This window comes from Hydra vulgaris, chromosome 13, assembly GCF_038396675.1.
Source record: "Hydra vulgaris chromosome 13, alternate assembly HydraT2T_AEP".
Lineage (NCBI taxonomy): Eukaryota > Metazoa > Cnidaria > Hydrozoa > Anthoathecata > Hydridae > Hydra > Hydra vulgaris.
In genome coordinates, this window is record NC_088932.1 from 55,665,909 (window position 1) to 55,685,498 (window position 19,590).

Genomic DNA, 19,590 nt, shown 5'->3' on the forward strand with positions numbered 1-19,590 from the left:
TTGTTTCAAGTTTCCTTTAATGACATTAAATTTAAATAATAAACCTTGTATTCAAATATTAAAAAAAAGTTTATGGTATGATTAAGCAACAATATTTAACTAAATAATATGAAAAAAGAGTTTATTTTGAAAAATTTCATTATCAAATTCTAAGATTTAAAACACTTTTGACTGCATTTTGGGTTTTTACAGCTAATTTTTATGATAAAAAGGTTTCCCAGTATATGGTGTATATAACTGGATGCATTCCTTTTAAATAACCTAATTAGAATTATATAAATAGCTATATTAGAGTTATATAAATAACTATATTAGAGTTATATAAGTAAATAACCTTATTAGAATTATATAAGTTTTCAAAGTTTAAATAACTCAGACTTTCATTGTCAATAAAATAAATAACAACAATAGTAAGACATTAAAACTATATAAAATTACAAGTACAGTGCGTTAACTGTATAGATGCAGTCTGTTTACTGGACCATTATCAATTGTATAATGAGGGAATATCCATAAATTTAATGCACTTTTTTTTTTCACTAAATTAGTTTCCCATTTCAAAAAAAAAAAAACTGTAAACACACTGGAGTAGTAAGAATAATAACACATTAATACTAAGTTTTTTATTTTTTACTGTTTTATCTCAAAATCTTTAAAGAAAATTTTTTTAAGTTAAAGGCTCTTTTAAAAATCATGCCCAATAATATGATTTGTTTGCTGTGATGGTTTGTTGTTAAAGTTGGTGTAATATTTTCTAATATTTTAAAATTTAGGAATCACTATTATAGCGGGTATACCAGTTCAGGGGCGCCAGAAGAAGTTCAAAATAACAACTCTAGGTAATACGCTTTATTACTTATTAATTTTCAACTTTTATAAAATTATAATGCAGTTTGTATAAATCAGGCAACGTAGTGGTAATAGAGGTTTATAAAATTGTGATAATAGAGGTTATAAAGTTGTGATATTGGAGGTTATACAGTTATTATAAGAAATTTTGTTAAATTAAAGTAATCGGGTTCTTTGTTTAATACTGTTTTTTTAGTTACTACATTTATCAACTGTAATTTTTATTATATCATTTTTTATTGCTTTTTTTAATTATCTGTAGTGTACACATTGTATATAGTTAAAAAGAAAGCTAAATACTATAAATAAGTTAAAAAGAAAGTTAATTACAACGTAGTAAGATTTTAATATAGATCTACTTTTTTAACCCTTTCTCAAAGGATGGAAAAAAAACCTTTAAGGTTTGAAGGGTGGAAAATGCTAGTATTTAATAAAATATACAATTTAAATATACTAATGGGGTCCAGTAATAGGCAATACATTTTTTTTCAATATATCAGGGCCATTGTTACCATGGACACTGAAGTGGAGTTAGTATGTCTCGTCCGACAATAAAACTTTTTTTTTTTAATTTTTTATTAAATAAAGAAAAAACAAAAATGTTTGTTAATAAACACATTTCAATTAAATTTATCTAAATGTTATGATATTTCGAAAAACAATTTTTTTTATTTATGAGCAAAAAAACATTACAAGTGGCACATTTAGAATGTGGTCTTGACTCAATCTTTTCTTTTAAGCAAACATTACATCTTTTTGTAACTTCTTCCAGCTCCTATCATCATTATCCTATTCAATTTTAGAATTTATTTTGTTATTTTCAATCCCAGTATCATTATCAACCAACTCATTATCTGAATGAAGTAAGTAGTTTTCATTAGCCACTGTTCAATTTCAATAAGATTAATAATAATACCTTGTACAATATGGGAATCAAAATAAAGTTATTCAGTTTCACTGACATCACCAGAAGGAAGATCTTGTAAAATTATTTCAACAGCTTCTATAGCACTGTATTGAATCTTACAACTCATATTTGATATTCTAAGCAAAAAAATATGTTTGGTTTTAAAAATATTAGACTGTAACAAATGACGGCACTTATTGGCCCCACTTTAATTTTCATAACAAAGTAGTGTATGCAAACCTTTTTAACACATAAACTGAACTTCAAATATTTAGTTACACATTAAAGAAGCTCTAAAATATCTCCCAAAAAAAAAAAAAGTATGTTAAGGTAAATATAGTTGGTTTACTTTTATAAAATAATTAGACTTAATTTCTCTAAAAACTATCATTAGACATCACATCTAAGATAAAAAATAATTGATGGCAAACAATTAAATGAAATTTTAAAACATGCCTAAAAACCAAGTGAAAAGTCATGCAATGTTTTTAAATTAAAAAAAACAATTGGTTTAAGAGAAAGACTAGCTAATGCAGTGGGACAAATAAGTCCTGTCAGTCCACAAAGAGTTATGATTTTTGTGTTTTATTTTTTAAAGTTCCTAATTTACTGTTTTCTAAAAAATTTAAAAAAGTTTTTTGAGTTGTTGTGGTCGTTCTTAAGCTGTCCTGATTTTTCATGAATATTTCTTGTTATCTTTTTATTCATTTTCAAATGGCTTTATATAGTATGCTTTAAAAAATATTTAAACAAATATTCATTTATTATCATTAATAAAAAATAATTTAATACAAATTTTAAAAAATCAGTTTTATATAAAATATTGAGAAAAAGTGATAATTTATTTTAACTTAACATTTTATAAAAATTTTTAATTCCATTTATTATGTTTTTTTTTTTTGTGTGGAATAAACTTAATATTATATATAATATATTTATATATATAATATAACTCTAAATATATACAATATGTTTATATTTACACATCATGTTTCTTACTTAAACCTCATTATTATAATAAAATATATACCTTATATACCTCATTATTATAATAAAATGCTGTTAGAAATGAAAAAAAAAAAATTTTTTTAATTTAATTTCAGATATGGATCAGCTCCTAATGTTCAATATAAAACAAGCAACATATTGCCAAAAAAAAATCTAACTCCTGAGTAAGTATTTATATTGAATTTTTTTGTAGCATATAGCTAGTAACTGTATTGATTGATAATGTTGTTTTAAACTTCTATAATTATTAGTCGGCAGATGCTACCTGATCAGAAGCATTCTCCACTCAGTTATGAACCACAATAGTAGGTTTTACTTTCTCTTTATTACTTTAATAAAGCAGATAGAAATAATAAATATAATATTTAAATTTAAATTTTTTTAATTATTAACCAGAGTTATAAATATACCACAAGTGTGCTCATATTGATTGATTTATTTAGCCACTGCTCAGTGGACTGAGCTTGTTTAATAACCTCAGCACTTTCTTTTACATACTGGAATCACCCTGGATGACAGTAAAGTGTAGAGGAAGATTTTTCATTAGTCCAGAGTGATCAGGTTTTTCAATTTAAAGTTTAATTAGAACAATGCAAGAAATAATGAATGTTCCTCTACATTGCTGATACTTATCTCACTTACTGTTTGTTGTTTGTATAATGATTGGCCAGTTGATCCATCAAATCCTAATTTGTGTATTAAATCATGGATGGGTTTTTTAAGTAGCCTTTAAGGGTTCATTGAGTATTTTAAACAACCTGTATTTTTTCCTCTCCAGTATACATTATTATTGAATTAACTGCACAATCTTTTTCTGATATCAGTATTCACTTTACAACCTTAGATGTAAAAATGTAAATCTCTTTTTCAGTTTTTCAACATTTTTTCTGTACTCCTCTTTTTTATTTTTTCAGGAGCTTTAGGAGGAGGAGGGTTGATGATATGTAATTTACACATGTCTTTTGTAGACAACTAGTTAAAGTTATAATATCAGATGTTCATATTTAGTATAAATACTTACTTAAGCACAATTATATAGTAAAAAAAACATCATTTCATTTTTTTTAATTTTTATGAAACGTCATAAACCATAACTTTGAGAAGAACTTGGAAAATATGGAGTTTTGTTCTTTGTTTATCTATTTCAAAACATTTATTGCTTTTTTGTTGTTCTTTTTTTTCCAAGATTTTGTAATACAACTCAAAAATTATCCTTGTGTCTCTTTACTTTATTCCATTTTTTTTCAAATTTTAAAATAAAGTTCAATTTTTTTTAAGTTTTTAAGTAATATTAAAATTTTAGGTAATTAAATACATAATGAATAATTAACTAAAATCAGATTAAATTTATAAATAAGAAAACTATACCACTTAGTTTAGGTACTGGAAAAGATCCATCTGATTGGTTGCCAAGTAGTCTATAAAATAAATACATTACTCATTTATGGTTATTAAGTTAGCTGACACAAGCAATATAAAATATAATATTTTGATACAAAAAAAAAAATTCTTTATTTACTGAATAAATTTAAAAAAACATACCTATTTTTATTTTTTATTTTTTAATACATTTCTTAAATAATCTTAAATAAGTTTTATACTAATTATACTAATTATACTTCATTATACTAAATTTTAAAAAACATTAGCATATTAAGCAGAATTGTGTTTTTGTTTCTTGTCGCATCCAAAATTGCATTTAATTACATAGAGTTTGTAGTGTGCAATTATTATATAGAGCTCATAGAGTTGTACGAATGCAAATGACAAACGTATCAAATGGCAAATATTTAAATGATGAATGTTTAAAACCTGCTAAACTTAAATTAGCAAAGTTTTGCATAAAATTTTTTAATGAGAAACCATCTACAATATTGGGACATTGTTAAAATGTTATTCCCTTAATTGTCAAACATGGGCATAAAAGATCTCTAACTTTTTATAGTAACTATTCATTTTATTCTGTCATATTTTGATTGTCACGTTTTTAAAAAAATCTCAAAAAGATAAAATTTAATTTGTTTTTTAAAAAGCAAGTATGCTACTATTAAAACTATAAAATTTTATTTATAAAAGTATTTTTTTTTTTTTTTTTCTTAAAAAAAAAGCAACGTTTTTTTACTTGAACAAGCATAAAAATTTATTCGGACACCTGGAACAAACAAGCAGACAAATAAAAAAATTTAAACAAATTTTATTATTTTAAGGTATACACTTTTTAAATTTTTCAAAGTAAAAGTTTTACCCAAATACTTGATTTAGGTAAAAAATTTATTTTGAAATGGCCCGCTGTGCATTCAACAGGCAGTTTATTAATTAAAAAAAAGTTTTTTGGGATTAATCTGAAAAGTTCTATTGATTATCTTTTCACATCCACTTGATCTATTAGGCTTGCATAGATGTAAATTTTTAATATTCCTGCCTAGAATGATGAACACTGGATCTTCTTGGCTCTACTCATGGATTTTTCTTGCGCCTTTTTTTTTTGGCTATTCAACTCTTCCTGTTATCTTCTTATGAGGGTAGAGCTTTAAAACTCAGTTTAGTCTGGTAAGTAAATAATAGAATAAGTTGGTAGTAAGGTTTCCTGAGCTCTGTGGTAGCTCTCAAAGAGACTGATTCTATTAACAACTTTAAAATACCAGAGTAATAACTGTGTCATGTTGTGCATGGATAGTGTCTTTGTGCATTGTCAAAGCTATATACGAAGCCTTTTGTTACAACTTAGCGTTAATTAGTAGGACTAAAGCAACTGCATAGCTTGTTGCTTAGGTCTTTTTGCCATGTACTATCAATTGTTGTGTCAAGTTCTCTAATTATTTAAAACATGAGTAAAGTACTTGAAAAAATATTAAGCATAAAAAACCATCACAGTTCTGAATTATTTCAAACTATTTTTTTAAATATTCAAAATTTCTTTGTTTCATCTATTGAATCTTACTTCTTGCAAAATTCACCAGATGTACTTGCTTTTTGTGAAACTATTTTGAGTTCAGCTGCTTCATTGTCAGCTGTTTCATCTTCAGCTGTTTCAACTTCAGTTGTTTCGTCTTCAGCTGTTTCATCATCAGCTGTTTCATCTTCAGCTGTTTCATCTTCAGCTGTTTCATCTTCATGTCTTAGTGTTGATGGCTATTATCTTTTGATTTGCAAATTGTCATATTCTTGGCCTGGGTATATACTTATGTATCAACTCCCCTATTCGAAGAGATTGTTCAACAGTAAAATCAACTTTAAATCCTCTGATTTTTTTTTTTTTAATGTGTTTCTGTTAAGCACCTCTTCACTCAATTACCCTTTTCTTCATTCTTTATTGTTCTCTTTCTTCTCAAGATCACTCCTTTTGATGTTATTTTTGATCAAATTAATTAGGCTCTTTTTCTATATCCTTTGCCAATATTGTTGACTTAAATGTTCATTACTCTAAATTGCATTGGTTTTAAGTCTACTTAAATACACTTCATTGAACTCTATCATCCTACTTATGCAGCTGTTATTACTAATTTCTTTCATTTTTTTTACAAGAACAACTTTCTTGAGACCACTTTTTATTATTGCAAGAAATTCCAAAGCTAAGCTTTATTATTCCAAGCTGCTTTATTCTACTACTCTTACTAAGTCTTGTATATTATTTCAGAAGTTAAGTACTTGGCTTTTGTTTTTTAAGTTTTTAACATTAACAAAAACAACTCTAACATTCCATTTCTCATGCATGAATCTAATTTTGTTACCTCTTACAAAAATAAAGCAGAATTATTTACGAAAAACTTTTTGCAAAGAGCTAATTTATTTCTTGAATCTAATGACCAAACTCTTTATGTCATCCCAGAAAAACAGGTTAACCTATTGTCTAACTTGTTTAAAATATTCAAATCGCTCCTGCTCCAGTAGCTAAAGTTATTTCTATTTTAAACTCTTATACAGCTCCAGGTCCATGCAACATTCCTGTCATAGTCTTATAAAGTTCTGCTTTTTTTTTTAATTAAAATTAAAAATTATGTTTTTTTCAAAATTTTAAATTTAAAAATAAAGTTTATATTTTATGGATAAATATATATCAGCATAAATTTGCTCATTTTAATATTTGAGAATTACTTGGTAGAGATTTTATGTAAGAATTTTTTCAAAATATAAATAGTACAACTGGATCAAAAAGTGATGGTGAAGAAAATAATCGCAACAACAGGCGTCGTATGTACAATCGACCTGGTAAATCAGAAACTGATAGGTAATACTATTTAACTATAATAAAGTATTTTACATTTAGACTTTTATATAATTTTATATATTATATATTGTGCATATATATATATGTATATATATATATATATATATATACATATATATTATATATATATATATATATATATATATATATATATATATATATATATATATATATATATATATATATATATATATATATATATGTAGATATATATATATACATATATATTATATATATATATATATATATATATATATATATATATATATATATATATATATATGTATATATATATATATGTATATGTGTATATATATATATATATGTATGTATGTATATGTATATATATGTATGTATATATATATATATATATATATATATATATATATATATATATATATATATATATATATATATATATATATATATATATATATATATATATATATGTATATATTAAACATTATAATATTTTATATTCATACTTCTTCAACTTTGTATTTAGTGAAATGGTTGGGCCTTTAGATATTTACCATAATAATGCAGGTGTCCAGAATCGGCGACCACAGCAACATCGCCATGATAGACGCTCCCATCGCCATCATCGTCACACTTACGACCCCACTCAAGCAGAAGTAGTTTTATTAATTTTAATAGTGTTTTTATATATTTAAGTCATCATTCATAACTTAGAAATAACTTATTTTAATAATTTGTGCGTCTTTAAAAATAGTTTCTCTGCACTATTAAGACGTATGTCGAATCAGAGTGATTCAAGTCATTTTGACCTTTGATTTTTATGTTGGTAATAACATGAATTCTTATGTTTTTAATAACATCTATATGACAATTAATGTAATAATATGACAATTAATATAATAGTATGACAATTAATATGACAAAGGGAAGCTATTATAAGCGTAAACAAATTATTGTTACTTTTTGTTTTTCAGTATAAAATTTTTTTATAGAATTAAATAAACTTTAAAAATCTAAAATTGAGTAAAGCTTAAGTTATTTTTAAGACTTTCTGACTGTTATGTTTAAGATTTCATGATGGTAGCTGTTATGCTTAAGATTTTATGAAGATACCCGTTATATTTAAGGTTTCCTGATGATAGCTGCTATGTTTCATAACAGTAGCCGTTATGTTTAAAATTTCATGACAGTAGCTGTTTAAGACTTTAATTTTTAATGACAATTGCTTTTGTTTAAGATTTCATGTCAGTAACTGTTATGTTTAAGATTTTTGACAATAGCTATTGTTTAAGACTGTTTTTCTTAAACTGCTTGAGACAATTGCTATATGTTTAAGGCTGTTGTAATCAATTGTTATTTAAAATTTTCAATTGTACTTTGTTGTTGATTTCATTTTGAAAAAAATTGTTTTGAACAAGTTTTGTAGCTATTATTTTTTGATATAGTTTAATATAATTTGTATTTTTAATATATATGTTTAGGCTTTATAATTATTGTTTAGTTACTATTAGAACTTGGCCCTAATGAAGTTGAAACCACAGAGATTCATTCTGCAAATTATATAATGCGAAGTGGCAGTTCTCTTCGCAACTCTTCGCCAAGTGTTTTTCAACCTAATTCTCATATTCCCTCACAACAATACTTGCCACAATATTTACCACAGTAAGTTGTTACACGATATTGTCACAGTAAGTTATTATGAAATACTTACAACACAGTAAGTTGCTATGCAATGTATTTCACAGTAAGTTGCTATGCAATGTTTTCCACAGTAAGTTTTTATATATTTTTAAATAGCACTACTTTTTTGTAGCAAGCACATTTTTTATGTAAACATTTTTCTTTATATAGACACTTGCAAAGCAAACAATATCCGGTTAGTTTTTATTGTTTTTTGTTATTATTGTTGTTGTTTTTTATTTGTTTCCATTCTATTTTTTATTATAACTAAATTTCGACTAGTAACATACAATACTATTGTAATACTATTACTACATGCACTTTCCAACTAATAAAAGTGTGCAACTCTTTATTTAATTCTTTATTTAGTCCACTTTAGTACTTTTAGTTAATTCATTTCGTTCATCACAAATAAAAAGTATAGTTTAAAAATCTCCAAAAATATTCTTAAAAAAAAATAATTTGAGTAGTGAAATTGATAAACTACAGTCAATCATGGTCTAAAGTGTAGTTATTAATTTAATTAATTGTCAAAATTTCTGTTATGGACAATAACTTGTAATATATATTATATATATATATATATATATATACATATATATATATATATATATATATATATATATATATATATATATATATATATATATATATATATATATATATAAATTGATTTCAATAGAAATGGCAGCGTATAACTATTTTTTAAATATATTTTGATATGATAATACGCTGACCACAATAGGTCAGCGATATTTCGCTGACCTATTGTGGTCAGCGTCATCAGGTAATGAAACCAGCGAAATATTGTTAATACATTATTTCATCAAAATATATTTAAAAAATAGTTATACGCTGCAATTTTTTATTGAAATCAGTTTACATATTTATAAACATATCGTATAACAAATGACTTTATATTGAATTTTTCTGCATTATGAAATAAATTAAAAAGTTTAATTACCATTTTTTGGCATTTCATAAATTTTTTTTTTTTTTTTTTTTGTTAGGAGTTCTCTTACTAATCTAATTTAAGTTCAATTTCTATATTTATACATATATATTTGCTATAAGTTGCTATAATAGTGTATACATAAATAAGTTTTAAATTATTAAACAAAGTGTATGATGAGATATGGAGCAATGTGTGCCTTTGTTATCTCATCAATGATGCATCTCATCATCAATGATATTTAAAGAATATGTTTAGGGAACAAAATATCTTTACTTTTTCAAAAGATTTGACTTATGATATTGACAAAAGTTGAGAAAATGGTTCCAAGTAAATATTTTCAAAAATTAAAAAAGACTGTTTTTTTTTTTTTTTTACAGGCTTCAAAAAATCGATCACCAGTCGATCGACAGCGCTCTAATGAGTTTGCGAATTATCAAGTATCTACTGAATTGTAAATATTCGATCGTTTGTTCATCCATTAATATTTTTTAAATACATTATTTATAAAAGTGTATGATATAATAATACAAATAATATATAAATTTATTTTTATACTTCAAAGTTTTGATTTTTAAGTGTGAATTAAATGTGAAAGTTTACTTATATTTATAAGATTTATTTTTCACTTTTTGTATCATCAATAATATATCCCGCATTCTAATGTTATATTTATTTAACAGTATATCGGAGTTTATCAAATGTGTTTTTTTTTTTTTGCATTTTTTTGTTTTTTACGATTTAAAGCAAACAATGTTGTATTTAAGTAAACAATTTTGTATTTAGAATTGGAGTAACTCTAAACGTAGTTAGGAATATTAAAGTATATGTGATTATATTTAATATTAAAATATATTGTATTTGACATGCTTACCTCTAATTTTAATTGATATTGATATCAGTATATTTGTGATATGCATTATATTTACAATTGAGTAATATGTTTACAATGACCTTAGTTTAAATATATTGCATCCTCATATGAATTATGTGGTAATGTATGTAGAGTTATGTTTTAGTGTATTAAATTGCAATTTTTGAACGAAAACTCAGATAAAAGCACAGATTAGATATTCGGTGCTACATCGTTTCGATGAATTGCATATTTGGTAAAGAAAGATTTAAAAATCACCAATCGCAAGGACTTTACCTTCGCGTTTGTCGCTATGTATTACTTCTTTAACTAAATCTAGTTTTAGTATATTTCTTAAGCAAGATTATTCCGTGAGGTGAGATTATTCCGAAAAGTAAGATTATTCCTAGTGTTGTTATTGACTTCGACTAAATCGACGAGTCAAAGGTCGAAGTTAATCGACTTTGAAAAATCGGACAGTCGATTTAATCAATTAAGGATTTCTTACTAACCGACTAAAAGTCGATTTAGTCGAGTAATAATCTTAAATTCTTTAAATCTTTTTGTTCAATTCAATTTTTCAGTTTTGTTTGTTCATTTAATAAGAAAAGCATGTACTGTTATTGTATACTGTTTTTTGTGTTCTGTGGTAGATTTTTCCATCCGCCTGATTTATTTCACACCACTGCGTTAAACTCAAAAAAAGATTGCGGCACGGCTTATAACAGTTAGAAATGCATCTACAACATCCGCACTACCTTTATAATTATAAACAAGGAGAAAAAACGCTTAGAGGATAAGAATTCAAGAAATAAAGTTTACATAAAAGTTATATAAAAAACATAAGAAAAAGTGATAAAGCAACTATTAATTAATTAAGTTATTTATATACAAAAAAATATTGTACAAATACTTTAATAATATAAAAGTATTTGTAAAACTATAATTCACTGAATTATTCAGACAATATGTTATCTAAGCTATTACCTCCCTCTTGTAAATCGTGAATAACAAATTTGTAAACGGCATTTATATGACCATTATCTGTATAACATAAACATAGAAAGAAAGCAAAAAAATGATTTACGCAGTGGGATGGAATAATCCATTTTTAGCATATTGTTCCATCTGCCTGATTTATTCCATCCCATTGTGCAAAAAACAGAAGTATAGTCTATGGTACTTGTAACCACTGATCTCAAAATATATATCTTGAGATCAGTGTAGTAACCCGAAGGCGCAATCTCGTTTTATGCAGTGGGATGGAATAAATCAGGCGGATAAAATAATCTGCCATAGTACTCTCTTAAAATTTAATAAAATTCATGTATTTTATTATACTATATAATGAAACATATGACGGATAGTTTAATTAGGTATAAATTATTTAATTAGGTCATGTATTTCATTATATTATATAATGAAACACATGACCGAAAGTTTAATTAGGTATAAATTATTTAATTAGGTATAAATATATAATATGTATTTTGTTTGTTTACGCTTTGCTTGTGATTTTCATAAATACTTTCATACATTGCTGTTCCAAGATGACTCGGTGGTTCACTCGGGGTCTTGGAGCAAACTAAATAATGAAACTCCAAAATCTACCCAATCGGAAATTTTTGTGTTGCGCCTTTACTTACAACAGGCGAAGTACTGCGCCAGTATTGGCTAACCAATCGTTGGCCGGCCAGTGCAGGCAAAGCACCGATTAAAATGTTAGACAAGGCTGCGCCTGTATACGTTAAATAATCCCTTATTCCAGTGTTGGCACAAACCGATTTTTGTGCCTCGAAAAAAGAATGTGCCAGATTATTGGCACACGATAATTAATTATGGTAATTATAAAACAGATTCACTTTTATTTAATAAAATCTGGCGTATGTTACTTTTTTTTTTATCTTTGTCTTGGTAAACTGTCAGTCAAAAACAGTTTTGATTAATAAGTACTTGTTTAGAATTTTATAAAATATAAAACAAATTTTGCTATTATCATTTTTCGTTAATTTACTGTTATAAGATTGAAGTTAAGTTATTATTAAATATATATATATATATATATATATATATATATATATATATATATATATATATATATATATATATATATATATATTATATATATATATATATATATATATATATATATATATATATATATAGGGTGACCTTTTTGAAGTAAAATCTTTCATACTCTCTCTTTTTTTTTTTAATCACCAAATATTGAAATTTAGTAAAAATATTAAAAAACAAGATTAATATACTCATATACCTAATATACTCATTTTTTAATGATGGATAAAAAAAAATTATTTGATTAAAAAAGAAACTATAAAAGTTTTGTTGTAAATGTGCTAAAAACCAAATTTGCGTGTGCCTAGTTTCAAAACAGATTGTCAACTGGTACATTAATATTATTGTGGGCGTTTAGCAATCAAGTTAAATTTTATGAAAATGTCTAGAGGGAAGTGAAAATTTTTAAATATATTTGAAGAAACTTTTGCATTTGTCAAACAAGTGAAAAATGATCAACATAAATTTTTCTGCACTATATGTAATACAACAGTTTCCATAATTATTAAAGGCAAATGTGATATTATTCAACACGCAGCTTTGAAAAAGCATTAAAAATGTTCATAGTTTCAGCAACAAAAAATTTAGACTTTTTTTCTTTGTAAAGATTTAACTACTTACGAAGTCAAACTTACAGCCCTTGAACTTGTATGGTCTTATCATAAAATAAAACACAACCATTCTTTCAGGGATACGGACTGAACATCAAACTTGTTGAGAAAATCCTGTGATTATAAGTTTGCATGTGGAAGAACCAAATCAGAGTGTCTTATAAATAACATAGTTTTAAATTAGAATATTTTTTGTTCAGATTTACTGAACGATAACTGTTTATTTTAGTTTGAAATAATCAGTATTCAAAGTAACTAAATTACAGTATTTTGTAAAAGTAATTTTAAATTTAATTTGCTATTTTTATAAGGTATTTAATTAATATGAATCATCAGAAAAGTACTACTCATGTTGTAGTCAAGTGAAAAAACATGGAAAAAAAGCATGGAAAGGAATGTATTGATGTAATTCCAATTTTATAGATGTATTATAAAAAAGACAAATTATTCTGTAAATATCCATCTGAAAATGAGTATCATGCACTTGATTCAATGAGTCAAAATGTCATTAATACCAGGAGTTTTGTGGAAGAGTTTTGAAATTGTTTTAGTTAAAGAAGCAAGTATGTAATTCAAATCTTTTTGTAATCAATTTTAAATGCATTTTAACTTAAATGTTGTTATATTAAAAGATATTTATTTACATTATAGAAAGTTATGAAAAAGGTGTGCGACGGATGATTAGGGTATGCTCTGAATTTGTAGTGCAGAGCAGTAATTTTGAAGATCCAAATAGTTCAGAGGGAGAAACTGTTCTTGTTAAATTAAGCAGCTCTGAACTTGAAGCATCTTTAAAAGATATCTCTTCGTTTAAAGGTATGGTATTTTTTTATTATTGCAAACAAATATTACTTGAAATATTTTAAAAAATCGAAAGATTTATTTAACCATATTACTGTTTTTTTTTTTGTTTTTTTTTTTTTAAATGATATCTATATCTTATCTGTTTTAGAGCATAATATTGAAAGCTCTGGAGATAGTGATATTTCAGAAGATTCCTTTGTTTCCTTTAAAGTAAAGAAAAAACGATCGTCATCTCATGATGAACAATCTAATGATTCATCGTTTTCGTTTCCCAAAATAAAGAAAATAGCGTCTTCTAAATGTAACACAGAGAAACGAAACTGTATGTTTTCTTTAATAAAAAAAATCCTTATAATTAAAAATTCCCCTTATTGTTGCACACACAAAAAAGCGCGTTAAAGCAATTTTTATTATTCAAAAAGTTTATTATTTTCAGAAATGATGAAGAATTCCAATATATCACATGAAGACACCAGGAAACATTTAAACGACAATAAAACAAATATAAAAGGTAATTCAATTTAATCCTTAGTTTACATATAAATGTTATTTTAATTTTTTTAAATAAAATCATTTCTAGATATCTATATCTTATCTGTTTTAGAGCGTAGTATTGAAAGCAGTGGAGATAGTGATATATCAAAAGAGTCCTCTGTTTCATTTAAAGTAAAGAAAAAATAGTCGTCATGTCGTGATGAACAATCTAATGATTCTTCATCCTCGTCCCCCAAAATAAAGAAAATAACACCTTCTAAATGTAACTCAGAGAAACAAAACCGTATGTTTTCTTCAATAAAAAAAATTCTTATAATTACAAATAACCGTTATTCTTGCACACACAAAAAAACGCGTCAAAGCAATTTTTATTATTTAAAAAGTTTATTATTTTCAGAAATGATAAAGAATTCCAGTATCACTTATTACTTTATTATTATTATATTACTTGAAGACACCAGGAAAAATTTAAACGACGATAAAACAAATAAAAAAGGTAATGCAATATTATTCTTATTCTTTACATTTAAATATTATTTTCAATGAAATCTTTTTTAGAATGTTGATCATTACTTATAAATGTAATATTCTGAAAATATTTTTTTAGATGTGATACTTAATCCAAATTATAAGTATTGTCCTACATGTGGCTCTGCAGGTTAGGATATTGTCAGAGTTTTTTTACTTACAATTCTTCATTCATTGTAAAGAATTAATTTAACTTTTCACTTGGATACGAAAATGACACTATGGAAACCATATTTAAACCACACAAGTGTGGATATGGACGTTAAACACTCGGGAAAAAATTACATAATAATAATTTAATAATTAATAACTGATTTAGTTATTTAAAATGGTGGTTTTTCTTTACTAATGCAAATATAAAATATATGTTTTCATGACCGCTAAAGATGCTCCTGCGTCGAAAGCTAATCTGGAGTCTGCCAGGGGGGATTCAAATGATGAAGCAGAATGAGATAATAGTTTTAGAGAGATCAAACTGTGATCAGAAGCACCTGAGGGTGAATGTGGATAAACTGAGCAGTGACTAGGATTAGAAACGTGAAATAAGTTGAGTAGAGAAGGTAAATGATTCGGGTTGTCTGGAATGCGAGTTGGAAAGTTTACTACTTGAATTAGGGATTGAGAAAGACTAAAGTTGTGGGCTTTAATACCTGCAGAGTCACTGATACTAGAACCAAGCCATTCAGTGTGATGAACATTAAAGTCACATCTACAACAATAATAGAGGCTGATGGATTAAGAGAGAGGGCTTTGTCAATATGATTAGAAATAACATCAAAAAGAGTGCAGTCTTGAGATGAACGATAATGATATAGAACAAAGAGAAAGAGAAAATAGTGAAGTGGTGCTAAACGAAAGCACATAAAAGAATAGTTTAGGGATTCAAACCTAGTTTCCCGACAAATGGGTTAATTGTTACGAATGTAAATGCCAAGACCAAGCATGTGGCTCGGAGTACGAATTAAAGGAAGATAACCATCAACATTAAGATAACAAGATGAGACTAAACTCAAAATAGTCTCACAAAGAGCAAGTAGGTCTGGTAAACTTTGCAAGAGGTAAGACCCAACAGAAGAAAGTTACTTCGAAGACCACGAATATTAGTGAATAATAGGTTTAAAGAACTTAGTGATGACAGTGATTTTTTGTGTTTTATAGTTTTTGGTACTTTATTCATTTTTAAACTTGTTAAAGAACTTGACTCAAAGCAAAGATAGTACTCAGTACACTGTTTAGTAGCCCAAGCAATTGCCTCATAACTATTAATAAACTCTAAGCCGTAACAAAGGGCTCCGAATGTGGCTTTGGCAATGCACACCAAAAGTACAAACAGGGACACCATCCATGCGCAATGTAGCACTGTTAATACTTTGATATTTTTCAGCTGTTGATGGAATCAGCCTCTCTGAGAGCTGCCACAGAGTTCAAGAAACCTGACAACCAGTCAGCCTTAGAACCATAAAACTGAGTTTTAGAGCTATACCCTCATTAGTAAATAATAGATTGAGTTGCCTAGTCATAAAATTAGAGACACAAGCAAAACTCATGCATTGAGTCAAGAAGATTTCCAGCATTCAACATCCTAAACTGGAATCAATGTATTAAAAATACATCTGCGCCCGCCTAATAGATGGAGTAAGGATGCGAGGCTTGTTAACAGATATAATTTGTTTAACCCTTTGTCTAGTCTTTGTCTAGGAGGTCTCCTACAAGACAGTAGCTGGATGCATTTAACATCTGCCCATGATGGCATTTTTATCGAGACACCATCTTTAGGCTAAACTCAACAAATAGCCCCAAGGCAAAGGGTGTTTTAAGTTGGAGTTGGAATCTCTTTGCCTTTGCCTAAAAAGGCGTACCTACAAGGCAGTAGGACTTGAAGTAGATTGTACTGGATTACATGTAACCAGTACCAGGGTAAAATAATTTGTCTTAAACAAATAAAACAAGTAAACGGGTTTTATGGAGTGTGTTTTTTGTAACGAGAGTTTATAACATTATAACTTTTTGTTTAATAGATTGCTTCTTGTTCATTTCACAAAGATCTCCCAAAAGTTCTCATCAGAAATATTTCACATTATAAGCAGAAACGCATGATAATACTTCACCAATATCTTTTTTCAATTGTTGAACATTGCGGTTTTAGAGAGTATAGTAAAAATCTACAACTTCTATTTAAAATGGCTAGTCAACGTACAATTACCAATGATTGTTTGATCTTCGAAATATTCGACGGTGAAAATTATCTTCGAGGGTGAAAAGCAAAGGTTTATGTAATAGAAAAGCTACAATCTCGAATTAATTTTACAATTGATTTGTGGACGTCTATTCAAAATAAATCCTGCATTGCCCTTACCTGCCAATATTTTGATAGTAATTGGAGACTTAAAAATCATATACTTATTTATAATAATGTAATATGTAATATACTTATTTATAATAATGTAATATGTAATATACTTATTTATAATAAAATAATTAATATAATACATATATTTATTTATAATAATGCGCCTCATACTGCAAAAGCACTATATAAAACTTTACTTGAGAGGTTTTACAAATGTTGATAAAAAAACATGTTCGTTTTTCTAGATGACTGTTCATTAAATGACTCAGTGGTTAGAATTCACAAAAAGAAGTTGAATACAAAACTCATCATTGACGGTAATTTTTTTCATGTTAGTTGTTTTGCGCATATTGTAAATTTTGTTGTTCATAGAGCAATTAAAAACATTAAACATTTAATAGTAAATATTAGAGAAAGCGTGAAATATGTCAAATCGTCAAATTTAAAATGGTAATAAGTAGCATCCCAAGTACAAGCTCCTAGTAAAAATGTTGCTTTAGATGTAAAAACAAGATGGAACTCTACTTATATAATGTTGGATACTGCATTGAAATTTAAAGATGCCTTTATTCGTCTGAAAGAAATTGATTTAAGTTTCACACACATTTACTAAATGAAGAGAAGTAAACAAATTTTAAAGTTTGTTGTGGCTATTTAAATTTTCTTTTACGAAGTAACAAACCTTTTCTCTCCAACAATAAAACCAACAGCAAACTACTATTTTAATCATAATTGTAAAATTTATTTACAAATAACTGACCTATGTGCAGCAATCAATTCAGTTTATCTGTGAAATGGGGAAGATAATGATGGCGAAATTTTCAATATATTGGAAAATTAGTTTTGATTTTTTTTTTTTTTTTTTTTTTTTTGTTCTTTTCTACAACTTTTTAATAATTCATTTTACATTTTTTATAAATAAAAAAATAAAAATCTAAATAGAATAAAGAAAATACAATATAAAGATTTCGTAATAAAAATAATAAAGAACGCGGAAACTCAAAAGAAGACCGGCAGGTCTTGTCACCGAGAACCGCTAAAGTAAAACACTTATTTTAACTTTAAAGTTATATAAAAAACATACACAAATAACGTTTTTTCACATTAAACATTAGTCTACAGAATAAAATAATTAAATAAACTTGAAAATATTTTAAAAGTAAATCAATATATTTGTAATTGATTAAATTAGTTTTTTAAGATAATGTTTAAAAGAATTTAAAGTACAATCTTTAGAAATTGGAGCATTTAAAATTACATTGTTCCATAAAAATGGTCCACGAAAAGAAATACAAAATTTTCTAAAATTAGTTTGAGAAAATGGTTGTCGAATTAAATTATTATTCCTTAATATATATTTATTTCTGTCTTTTTGTAGATATAAATTATGAAAAGAAATAGGCGATAAGTTTGTTTTACATTGAAACATGAAAGATAAAATATTAAAAACATTTAGTTCGTATATATTAAGAACTTTCATTTTATGTAAAAGAGGTTTGGCATGAGCAAGACGGCCTTTAAAATTTATAAGCCGTGCAACATGCTTCTGTTGCCGATAAAGAGGTTCGAGTTTTCCTTTATTGGTACTGCCCCAAGCAATAATAGCATAGCTTAAATGGCAATGAATTAGTGAGTAATATAATTGAATTAATGTATGTTTGTTTAATACGCTTCTTGCTTTGTATAAAATCCCTATACTCTTAGAAATTTTGTTACACAAATTTGCAATGTGATATATTAGCCATTGCATCTCTGTTGTACCCGCGTTATAAAATAATCAGCGTTGAGTACTACTTTAGGGAATTTTATGATGCTGCAAGTGAACTAAAGCTAGAAAATATTAATAGACTATTAAAGTTGTATAATTAGAACGCTGCTAAATATTTCAACACGGGAAACACTACAGTGCTAAAGGAAAGTATTTCAAATCAGTCTACCTATTCTGCTTCTTTTTTATATTCAAAAAAGGTTGAGAAATTCAAAAAACATGTAGTCTTAAAATCTTCTTTTTTGAAACTAAAAGATGAATAACATTTGCTACTGAGTCAGTCTTTAGCAAAGGTGGTAGAGTTCTTGATAAATATTGTAGCTCTATGATTCCAAGCACATTGGAAACCATTGTGTGGTCACAAGATTGATTAACATTTAAACTTCGAGGTATTTTAGTTTATATTCTTTAATTTTAATTTATTTACTGATTTCAATTATTTAATTTAAAAAATAAAATCTATCGTTTTTGTAAAATTATCATTATTGTAAAAGACTATCGT

The 19,590-nt window shown here is 26.1% G+C and overlaps 1 protein-coding gene across 2 annotated transcripts in view; it reads left to right on the forward strand.

Moving 5' to 3' along the window:
• The window catches only part of LOC100214125 (band 4.1-like protein 5), a 44,889-nt gene extending 34,729 nt beyond the window's left edge, over positions 1 to 10,160 (forward strand). For both annotated transcript variants that reach the window (XM_065817012.1, XM_065817013.1), the window contains exons 18-25: positions 774 to 839; positions 2,860 to 2,928; positions 3,016 to 3,069; positions 6,903 to 6,992; positions 7,498 to 7,627; positions 8,473 to 8,633; positions 8,823 to 8,847; positions 9,984 to 10,160. In XM_065817012.1, coding sequence (XP_065673084.1) covers positions 774 to 839; positions 2,860 to 2,928; positions 3,016 to 3,069; positions 6,903 to 6,992; positions 7,498 to 7,627; positions 8,473 to 8,633; positions 8,823 to 8,847; positions 9,984 to 10,061 — 673 coding nt within the window. In that variant the 3' untranslated portion in view covers positions 10,062 to 10,160. The remainder of the gene's footprint in view (positions 1 to 773; positions 840 to 2,859; positions 2,929 to 3,015; positions 3,070 to 6,902; positions 6,993 to 7,497; positions 7,628 to 8,472; positions 8,634 to 8,822; positions 8,848 to 9,983) is intronic.
• The last annotated feature ends 9,430 nt before the right edge of the window (positions 10,161 to 19,590 follow it).